Source organism: Kryptolebias marmoratus, linkage group LG16 (genome assembly GCF_001649575.2).
Source record: "Kryptolebias marmoratus isolate JLee-2015 linkage group LG16, ASM164957v2, whole genome shotgun sequence".
Taxonomy (NCBI): Eukaryota; Metazoa; Chordata; class Actinopteri; order Cyprinodontiformes; family Rivulidae; genus Kryptolebias; species Kryptolebias marmoratus.
In genome coordinates this window covers 479,210-489,518 of record NC_051445.1, presented here as the reverse complement: position 1 = coordinate 489,518, position 10,309 = coordinate 479,210, and the positions used below count along the sequence as shown (strand labels likewise).

At 44.3% G+C, this 10,309-nt stretch overlaps 3 protein-coding genes across 4 annotated transcripts in view; 1 reads left to right on the top strand and 2 right to left on the bottom strand.

Moving 5' to 3' along the window:
- plin6 (perilipin 6) overlaps positions 1-1,423 on the top strand; it is an 11,211-nt gene extending 9,788 nt beyond the window's left edge. Inside the window, exon 8 of the mRNA XM_037980321.1 lies at positions 391-1,423. Within this exon, the coding sequence (XP_037836249.1) occupies positions 391-801 (411 nt within the window). The 3' untranslated portion in view covers positions 802-1,423. The remainder of the gene's footprint in view (positions 1-390) is intronic.
- zgc:171704 (uncharacterized protein LOC100124619 homolog) lies at positions 1,418-4,014 on the bottom strand. Of its 2 annotated transcripts, none has more exons than XM_025003303.2 (4): positions 3,631-4,014; positions 3,077-3,145; positions 2,932-2,999; positions 1,418-2,550 (listed from the first exon to the last, which is right to left on the bottom strand). In XM_025003303.2, the coding sequence occupies exons 1-4, from the start codon at positions 3,704-3,706 to the stop codon at positions 2,155-2,157; spliced, it is 609 nt and encodes a 202-aa protein (XP_024859071.1). In that variant the 5' UTR covers positions 3,707-4,014; the 3' UTR covers positions 1,418-2,154. The 2 variants fall into 2 exon arrangements, with proteins under 2 accessions (XP_024859071.1, XP_024859072.1); XM_025003304.2 differs by having other exon boundaries at positions 3,092-3,145; positions 3,631-3,981.
- A 738-nt stretch (positions 4,015-4,752) lies between these two features.
- The window catches only part of trim33l (tripartite motif containing 33, like), a gene marked incomplete at its 5' end in the record, with an annotated part of 10,136 nt that continues 4,579 nt past the window's right edge, over positions 4,753-10,309 (bottom strand). Inside the window, 6 exon segments of the mRNA XM_037980320.1 lie at positions 4,753-5,643; positions 5,963-6,085; positions 6,545-6,601; positions 6,677-6,788; positions 7,368-7,576; positions 7,660-10,133. Of these exon segments, the coding sequence (XP_037836248.1) occupies positions 5,398-5,643; positions 5,963-6,085; positions 6,545-6,601; positions 6,677-6,788; positions 7,368-7,576; positions 7,660-10,133 (3,221 nt within the window).

The window sequence follows — 10,309 nt, the reverse complement described above, 5'->3', positions numbered from 1 at the left end:
TGTAATCTGCTGAGGGAGTGTAATCTGCTGAAGGAGTGTAATCTGCTGAAGGAATGTAATCTGCTGAAGGAGTGTAATCTGCTGAGGGAGAATAATCTGCTGAGGGAGTGTAATCTTCTGAGGGAGTGTAATCTGCTGAGGGAGTGTAATCTGCTGAAGGAGTGTAATCTGTTGAGGGAGTGTAATCTGCAGAAAGACGTAACAGAAACTGCAACAACTGAGGACATCTTAATGTTCTGGTAAAACTCTGTCCTGTCTGTCTGCGATGATTTCACCGCGACCCCTCGAGTCCCATAAGAGGTCCCTTAGAAATGTTGGGTAACGGTATCAATGAAAACTGGGTCCTGTAACATTTCAGATTTCATGACTTGTGTATTTTGTGTGTTTCAGCTGCAGCAGCCGTCGCCTCAGCAGGTGGAGGACTTCCTGAATCAGGAGGACCTCGTCTCCGACAGCTCGTCCCGTCGTAGCTCCGCTAACAGTCTCTTCTTGAAGACGATGGACGGGCGTCCTCGCCGCCGCCGTAGTCTCTACTCTCTTGCCAGTCGGGGCTCTGGAGGTCCTCAGAGCCCCGACCCCCCCAATGGACGCCGTTCCAGCCTGAAGGAGTCATCCAACCCTGAGGCAGAGAGCCAGCCCCCGCCTTCTGAAGGCAATGCTCTCCGGCGTCCATCTGCCACTGAGATGCTGCTCACGCCGCTCAAACAGTTCATCTCCCAGAGCCAGAAGGCTTTCGAGTACCTGAGCCCCAACTCTGCTGACACCACCACCACCACCACCACAGAAACAGACGACTCTTAAACACCTCGTTAATCTGTGAAGTTATTTCTTTATTTCATTGCTGGATCAGAGTAATGCGAGTGGGCCGAGTACACGACCCTGCGGGACACACATCTCTAAAATGCATCTGACCGCCTGGTTTAGTAACCATAATGTAAACCTTACAGGATTCACTGACCTGTGGGTTAAATTAGATTCTTTGTTGTTACAAATAAGATCTCTACAGAAGGAGAAAGTTTCTGATGTTCTTCTAATTTAAAAATTACTTAAAAAAAAAAAAATCTCAAATGTTTAAAATAAATGTTTTAACCTGAAAATGCTTCATAAACGTCTTTTCTTCTGTTTTAAAGTAAATAAACATTTTACTCCTATAATTCAGTGATGTGATAAAAGCTGTTAAAAATACATCTGTTTTCTCATCCAGTCAAATAAGTTAAAGAACTTTAATAACAGCTGAATTTAATGAGTTTCTTTAGAAAGTGAGAGAAGTAATTCCACTTCTTTAAACTGAAAAAACCTCAAAGATTTCAGTATTATTTATATTTTTTACTGTTTTGTCATCAACACTTTATCTCTAACACCATCTGTGTAAAGTTAATGGGTTAACTGATGTCATGAAATAAAGCCTCTTCAAAACTCAAAATCAGACTCTTATTCTGGAAAAACAAATTTAAACACATTTTTCTGTTTTATAATATCTGCAGACGCTGTGCAACACTGAGACAAACTAAACAATGTTTCTGCAGGTTTCTTCATATTTTTTTTAATTTTGTCTGTTTATAAAACTGTTTCTAAGAATATTTAAAACAATAAAATATTTTATTTTTCTTAACACTGGAACGGCAAAATAAACATTAGATGTTCGTGTATTTAAGAAAAAAAGTCTGAGTAAAATTAGTCTCTTTCCTGAAGAACCTGCAGAAACTCACAAACTGATTGTTCAACCAAACAAACATCTACAAAGAAGTGCAAACTGCAACTTATTCACTTTTTAATAAAGTCCAAATCCCAGCTGACCCTGGATGGTTCATCCTCTGCATGTTTCAGTGGTGCATCATCCTGTGTTTGCCTGCTGGATGTTATTTCATAGGATCAGATGTGAGTTTGTCTAACAGGTGAAGTTATTTTACTGAACTAACTCAGATCTGTTTGTCAGTAACAGTCAGAGTCACCAGGGTTCATCCTCTGAGGACCACGAACCAGACTCCAGTCTCCTTTAAGTCTCACATTCTTCTGTTCTGCTTTAAGGTTCCTCGATGTGGAACCCAACATCTAATGGAACTTGAACCTTCTTCAGCTCCTCGTCTTTGACTCAGGAGACGTTGGACAGGAAGTCCTCGCCGACGGTTGGTAAAAACGTCTCTGATGTCGGTTCTACTCGGCTTGTTTCCTTCCGAACACCGCGGACACAGTCCTGACGATCCCTCGGACCCCAGCCGCGCTCTTCCTCAGAGCCCGGCTCTCCCTGACGAGACCGACCAGCCGGTGAAACACCAGCAGGACGCCGTGGTACGTCTCCGCCGCCGACACCTCGAAGAAGCCGCAGCGCTCCGTCAGAGCGAGGAACCGTCCCTCCTCGCCAGAGACCCTGCGGTGATCCTGCAGGTCCCGTTTGTTCCCCACGATGACGACAGGGACGGACTTCCTGCTGCGGCGAATCAGCTGCAGCTGCTGAAGAATCGCCGCGAAGCTGCCGCGGTCGCAGATGCTGTAGACGAGGATCATCCCGTCAGCCCACTGCAGCTGTTTGTCGCTGATGGAGTTGCCTGCCTGCAGACGAAGGAAACAAACGTTTAACAAGCAGTTAAACCAAGACATCATCCTTAAATCTGATCACTGCTTTTGTGCAGAAACAACAGGAGAATTTTGCAGATTAATCTTCGTTCTCTCCCTTCTGATGGTCATCAGGGTCTTTGTTTGCCTGCTTTTAGTGTTACAGGGTTCCAGATGCTCTCGACCACTTTGTGTTCTTTTTGAAAGGAAATTTGTTCCACAATTTTTAAACATATTCAAAGTTTCTGACACGAGAGCGACGCCCTGCTGAGAACGTTCTGAAACAGATTAGAGACTCCTTCCAGAATGCTGCCCAGAAGTTTTCTAACTTTAGGCTCCAGGAAATTATTTTAACTCTAAAAGTATCTGAGGATGTACCTGAGAGTCCCAGATGTTGATGCAGATCTCCTGACCGTCGATTCTGTCGACTCGGCTGTAGATCGACTCTAAAAACAAGAAGCAGATTCAGAAAAGGTTCTGAAGAGGACAGAAAAAAATAAAACTCCAGCTGTGAGGAACGAACGGATGAAGGTCTCACTGATGTCTCCGTACTCTCCGATGAATCTTCTGGTGAGGAATCTGACAGTGAGAGCTGCGGAGACAAACATCATTAAAATCAAACTAAAAACACAAAAATTAACAAGATTTAAAAACTGTTTTCATCACACATAAAATAAACAAACTAATATCACTTTAAGTACAAACTTAATATTCTGTATTTAGCAAATTAATAAGTTTGTTCCATAAAATCAACTTCATAAAAAGATAATTTAACTTTTAAAATTTTCAGTATTTATTTATTTTGCATAAAATAATACAACTTTATCAACTAAATCAGATAAAAAAGATAAATGTTGGAGGTGGGGGCATTAAAAGTAATAAAAATCTAACTGATGACTTTTACATGGTTATATTTTATATAAAATCTGTCTTTTCGAAAAAGTAAAGTAATTAAAAACCTCAGCAGAGATATCAACAGAGTTATTCAAAGAAAAGCAATAATCTAAACTAATGTTTCAGATCCAGAATGTCGGACTAAAACAGAAAACAAAGATTAAATTGATAAAATGTTCTGACCCGTCTTGCCGACGTTCCGAGCTCCCAGCAGCAGGATGTTCACCTCCACCCGCTGCTCCCCCTCCACCACCATCATCAGGTTCTGCTGGAAAAGGTTCTGCAGGTCTCGCTTCTGGTCCTGGTTTTATAGACTGGGTGGGCGTGGCCTAGGCCTGGCTGTCCTCTGATTGGTGGATGGGTTTCATGTGGAGTCTGAATGGAGGCAAAGAGCAGATCTGTGTTTATGTAAACTTGTATCAGGTGTTTGTGAAGACCCCCGCAGTGAGAACACCTCGGATTAGGAGGACATCTCGGATTAGGAGGACACCTCGGATTAGGAGGACACCTCAGATTAAGACATTTTAGGATATTTCTGCTCTGCAGGAGACACTTACGGAGAGTTTTAGTCTGTGGAAACATTTCAGTTCACTTTTAAATCATCCCACCTGTTTATTTTAACCATAATTCTTATTTTTACTAATCAAGAGTACTTCTGAAATAAACAAAAATAGATTTAAGAGTATTTTTTACATTCCTGTGACTTCAGAGGTCAGAGATTAGAGTTCCTCTTCAGGCACCAAGCAGAAACTCTTCATCAGGTTTCGTGCAGAGAGGAACCAGCGCCCTCTGCTGGCTCAAACCTGAACATCTCAAACTGACTGTTTTTTATTTTCTGGTAAAAGTTTTGTGCTTTAGACCCTGTTTAACAAGAACAATCTCTGGGAATATCAGTGTTTATTGGGGCGAATCAACAAAAAAACGTGTTCACATGGAAACGGCTGTGCCAGGCTGGGTTGCCAGATAAGAAATGATAAACTATCATATATCTGCTTTAAAACGATTGTATTTGGTCTGTTTTCTCACAGGTTGAGTTGTGATTAGTGAATGTTCACAGAAAAGTCCATCTCTGATTTATTTCCAGATAAATCACCAATAAAAGAAATCTAAACGTCTCCCTGAATCTGCAGAGCGTCAATTAATTAAAAACTGATTTAATCAGATTATTTTCCTTCTCAGCTGATCGTTTGTCTCAATCTGCTGGTTTCTCATTTTAATACTGCTAAAATAAAAAACAGAAAAAGTTTCAGTAAAAATAAAGATTTCAAATACAACAATTTCTTCAAAATAAAACAATCCCAGAAATTTGGTCCACCAGAATAATTTATTACATAAAAGATCAGAACCACAGAAATCTTGGACCGTTTTCACAGCTGCGTTTATAAATTAAACATAAATTAATCCAGATTAAAGATTCAGACACACAAACAAACATTTACAAAAACAAACAAAGCTTCTTATTGTCATAAATTAGATACCAAAAAACAAAAAATATAAACTTAATGTTTCAGGTTAAACTCAAATTCATTTCATTTTAGATTTTCTGATCTGTTGCATCAACTCCAAATTAAAGTTAAAATTAAAGTCTTCCGTCACATTTTATTCATTTCTCTCGTTTCTTTTCTGTATTTATCTGATTTAACTCAACCAAATACATAAAATAAAATGTAGATAAATATTTTCTACGATGTAAAATATATTAATTTGAGATCTTTTAAGAATCTGCTGATAATCAAATTGTGGATTTTCAAATATTTAGTTGTTTTTCTTGTTTGTGTGCTGATTTTAATCAATATAAAACTTGGATTTGATTCTCTTTAAGCTGATCAATGAAAAGAGAAATCATTAATACAGGCTTGGTTCTATAAATTTTCTTATAAGACATAAAAACAACAAATTTAATCCGTCTGAGATGAGGTTGCAGTGAGATCTTCTACGTTTCGGCTCTTTTTAGCACGTCTTCCGTCTTTTAGCTGCTGGAGTTTGGTTTAGATCCATGAAGTCTCTCAGCCTCTTCGTCAGCTCTTTCAGTTTGGACCCTGGTGGAGCGTTCTCCTCCTCCTCGTTGTTGTGCAACATGTCGCTGGCACTCCTGTTTGCGCTCTGCGCCATCAGAAGCGAAGGTTGAAGTTCTGCTCCTAAGATTTCCACCACCTTCTTCTGGAAACTTTGCTGCAGCTTCTTCACCGCATCGTTCTGGAAACAGCAGAGAAATCTCTGATCTCTCCGGTCATCACTGAAGGGTTATATTTCAGGAAAGAGTCTGGAAACACTGCTGTTCTTTTAGATACTGATCCAGACCAGGAACACACTTTCCCAGACTGAATATGAACATTAAACTTATCAATAAGAAACTCTTTGTGTCTTTGTTCTCAGAGGCACTGAGACAAAACTCGCTCCGTTTCCACCGGAGTTTAGGTGATTGTCAGAAAGCTGGCAGCTGAACACAGACGACCAGCAGAAGCCTGAAGCATCTCTCAGGTGATAACATATAAAACTAAAACTTCAGTCGTACCTGTGGGGCGTCCTGGAGTATAATCCAGAGGTCCGAGACGAAATGTGCAGCTGTTTGATATGGAGGAGGGTGATGATGGGTCAGACGCTGTGATGCCAACATCAAATCAGTCCAAATATCCGTCTGAAAACAAAGAAAGTGACAGCTTGTGTGAGCTCTTCATCATTATAACGTTGGTGGACATGCTGCCATCTGTTACAGGAAGTAAAATTCACTGAAACGGGACTGATTGGCTCTCATTCAGGTAACAGGATGGTTCCGTTGCTCTGAAACAGAGAAGCTCGTTTTAAACCCGAGGGAGACGGGTTCTGCTGCTTGGATCCGTCTCATTTCTTCGTCATAAACTGATAAACTGCCTGCCTCCCTTTTCTTTCTCAGGCAGCATCTCGATGCTCTGCTCAGCTGTTTGAATCATTTGTTTTTCAAAATAAAAGCGTTCAAACCTTCTTGTGACACAAAAGCAGCACAATTGTGAATTAAAACACTGGTTTTTATCATAAAAACAAAGGAATGAAAGTATCTGATGATGGAAAGAACTGGTTCTGAACAAACAACAGAACCTCCTTGGTGCCGTGAACTGACCCCAGAGAACTGACTGCAGCCTTCAACCTTCAGGTGCAGCAGGAGAGTCTCACACCTCTAAAACAGACAAACAAATGTTTCACAAACACAAACAGTGAAGCCTGATGGTCTGAAGGTCTGATGGAGTCTGACCCTCTGGTCCTGCAGGCTGAGACGGGGACGCTGTGAACACTGTGGTCTGTCAGAGCTGTAGGGGTCCGAAGGGTCCGTCAAGTCCTGACATAATGAACAGATCCACTCGGACCTGCAAGACAAAGACGAGGGACACAGACAACAGAAACCATATCACACTGCGCTGCTTTCATCCAATCTTATGGAAACAGAGATCCCAAGTCCAGTCCCCTGAGTTAACCCTGCCTCGGACCCACCCCAGCCTTCTGTAAGAGTATTTCCCCCCTTTGGGTAGCAACACTGATAAAAGCACCTGAAGGCCAGGACTAGCATCTTTCAGAATGACGGCACCATTGGACCACTTTAGGCCCGGCTCGTCCACTCGGACGGAGGACCTGAAGGCAGATAAAGGTGCAACAATCATCAGGTCTCATCCGGCATGTTTTGGTTTGGGATGGAACCTGTTGACCAGCCTCTGTGATGGTGGGATCTCCTCTTTCTCCTAAATACTTCCCAACTCCTGGTCTCCAAGCTGTTTCTCTCACTGCTGTTCAGAAGACAAGCAGCTCTTATACAAGTATGAGTTTTACCTTAACTTTCAAAGATGAACGAACTTCGCCTTAAACTCCGTTTTATTACAATTTACCATCTAAAACTAAAAGAGATTGTTTTCTTATCAGATGATATAAGTAGACCTAGATTTGTTTCTTACCAGTTCTCAGGCCTAACTGGAGGAACGTGACAGTCCCTGTGGTATCCTCGGCCGCAGTCCAAGCAGATTATTGATGCGTTGGATGATGATTCGCATGCAGAGCAGGAAATGATCTCCACAGACATTGGAGTCTCAGGAGAAGACAGAAGCTTTGTGAAGTCTTCCGTGTCTTCATCCGTGGTGTCATCAGACACAACGTTGACATGAGACTGAAACACAGCGGAGCAGAAACTAAGTGGATCAGCTAAAGCTCATCCATTGGTTTAATTATTGACCTAAAGTCCTGCTTTACCTCCTGAAGGTAGATCTCCTCTCTGCCCTCTCCGAGGATAAAGTGAAAGCTTGGCAGGGGACGTCCACGTCTTGGGACATTCACAGGCAGCCGGACCAGGGACACTCTGGGCTGCCACCGGGGCTGGCTGAAGACCGGCGGTCCCGTCTTTGTGATCGGAAGCTCTTCGTTCTCACTGTCCCACGTTTCAGATGAAGACTGCGTCAGTGCAATTTCATCTTCAGACACGGCCGCTGCTGGTTCATCGTCTGATGCATCGGATCCAGGAGAAGAACCACCAACAAGTTTGATTCTGTCTGATTTGGTAGAGACCTGATCCATTTTAGGTTCAGCTTGCTGAGGTAACCCGACTGTGAGCTCATCCTCTGATAATCTGGGTGAAAATGGTCTGCCACCACTTTTATTTTCCTCAGATTTGACCCTTTCAGCTCCATGTTCTTCAGGTGAAGACCGTGTCCCTGCAGGTTCGGTTTCCTCTGCAGAGAGGAGGCTGTTCCCGTCATCTGATGATATGGGTGAAATTAGGTCCACAAAAAGGTTGATTTCTTTAGAACTGTTCTGTTGAACCTGGTATGTTTGAGAAGAGGGCTGCTCCTCTGCAGGACCAGTTTCTTCTGATAATGCTGCCGTGTCTTTGATTAGTGAAGAGAGTTTCTCTGCTGCTCTGGTTTCTCTAAATTCAGCGGTGGCAGGTTCAGACACGGCTGTGGTTCGTTTGTCCGCCTCAGCCTCCTTCACTTCTTGGTGCTGCACACTTTGATTGAAGTCAACCACCAGATCTGACTCCAGTTTCTGCTGCTGGCGATGAAGGGGGGAGGGTCTACTGTTACAGGTGTGGTTCTGATGTGGGAGTACCTGGCTGTCGGACTCAGCGTAGCTTTCTTCTGTCAGAGTCTGCTGGTTTGATGAAGCTGAACAACGCTGTGGGACAGGGCTGAGATTATCTGTGGTATTCCTCAGAACATCTTGAGGATCCAGAGAAGCCTGACTGACCTGTGAACCTGCAGAGCTTTGCTGAAATGTCTCCATGCTGCGGAGAGAAGAATTATCATCCAACGCTGACGAGCCAGATACCGAACGTGCCCTCTCTGCCTCCGAACGCTGGTTCTGACTGGAAACAGCTTGTTGGTTCAGAACCGGTGCTGACTGCAGAGGGTTTGGACCCGTCACTGGAGGTAGGATGGAAGTGAGGTGCTGATCTGTGGAGCAAACTGTCTGGGGGAGGATCCAGGACGGGAAGGAGCTCAAAGAGGGCCGAGCTGGGATAGAGGAGGACGAACCCGGTGCATCACGCTGAGGGTTGGTCAGCAACACCAGCGATGACCGAGTCTGACTGTGAGCAGGCAGCTGGTTCTGATCCAGAGACCGTTGGACCGGCTCGGTGTTGTTACTGAAAGGTAACTGGTGCAGGTCGGAACCAACAGGCTGCACAACAGCAGAGATGGAGGAGGAGAGGACAGGAGATGAGCTGGAAGTCTGAGGGCTTGTCAGCAGAACCAGGGATGACTGGACCGGTAACGGATCTGCTGGGAGGACCTGCTCCACAGATGCTGGATGGGAGGAGGAGGAGGAGCTGATACTGGAAGAAGACAAGGATGAAGATGTTTGCAGTGATAATGAGGTGTTAGCTTTAACACGTTTAGCTTTTTTATGATGGACGAAGGTGGTTTTAACCCCACAAGAAGAGCTGGTGGACAAGGACGTCCTGGACGGCCGTCCATTCTTCCACCTAAACCTAAAGAATTTACCTGACCCCAGTTCCACCTGCGACTTGGTCAGAATGTTGATTTTAACGGTGGAGTCAGGACATTTGGTCTCTGGCGTTTGAAGACTTTTACTGATGGCGGACTGGGAGGATGTGACAGCGTCCAAAGAGGAAACAGATGGACCCTCCTGATGGGGTCGTGTGGACAAAGTTGGGACGTTTACCTGACTCGGCGCAGCCTGAGATGCTGGAGGAGCGGTGATAATCGTGGTTGTGGCGGTGCTGGGGGCGGAGTCTGTGGGTGCTGGGGAGCTGAGGCTGGATTCTGGTGGAACTAAGGTGGTAAAAGTGGAGGTGGAAGCAGAACCTGGGAGATCACAGGTATTCATGGTCTGTGAGAGTGAAGGACAGAAGGATGCGAGGGCAGAGGAAGAAGGAGACGTAGAAACAGATGCAGGCTGACTAACGTTCCCAGGATGAGGATTAGACACGGTGGGGGTGGAGGACGAAGGAGGGCAACACTGATGGGAGGCTGAACGACTGGTCCTGGAGGAGGATGCTGATTGGCTGGAGCAGTCAGAGGAAGTGAAGGAGGGGGCTGTGCAACTGGGTCCAGGTGACACGTGACTGTTGGTCGTCGTACAGGTGAGGGGCTGGCAGGAGGTGGGAGGAGGGGCAGCTGAGGAGGAGGAGGAGACAGGGGGAGTTGCCACTTTCTCCATGAGCCTTTCAGACACAGAGAAGGGGATCCATGACACCTGAAGTTTAACTGCAAACACAAGTGATGACAGTTATTACGCTGACAGCTTTGACTCTTAATTTGTTTATTTTACACTACTGTGGAAAAGAAAGTCCACCTTAACAAAGTCCACCTTAACAAAGTCCTCCTTAACAAAGTCCTCCTTAACAAAGTCCACCTTAACAAAGTCCACCTTAACAAAGTCC

Bases quoted from the DNA above. Each gene is read 5' to 3' on its own strand.
- zgc:171704 (XM_025003303.2), bottom strand. From the start codon at position 3,706: ATGATGGTGGTGGAGGGGGAGCAGCGGGTGGAGGTGAACATCCTGCTG. The intron at 3,000-3,076 runs GTTCGTTCCTCA...TCTTGTTTTTAG, and splicing joins CATCAGTGAGACCTTCATCC to AGTCGATCTACAGCCGAGTC. The intron at 2,551-2,931 runs GTACATCCTCAG...CTTCGTCTGCAG, and splicing joins TCAACATCTGGGACTCTCAG to GCAGGCAACTCCATCAGCGA.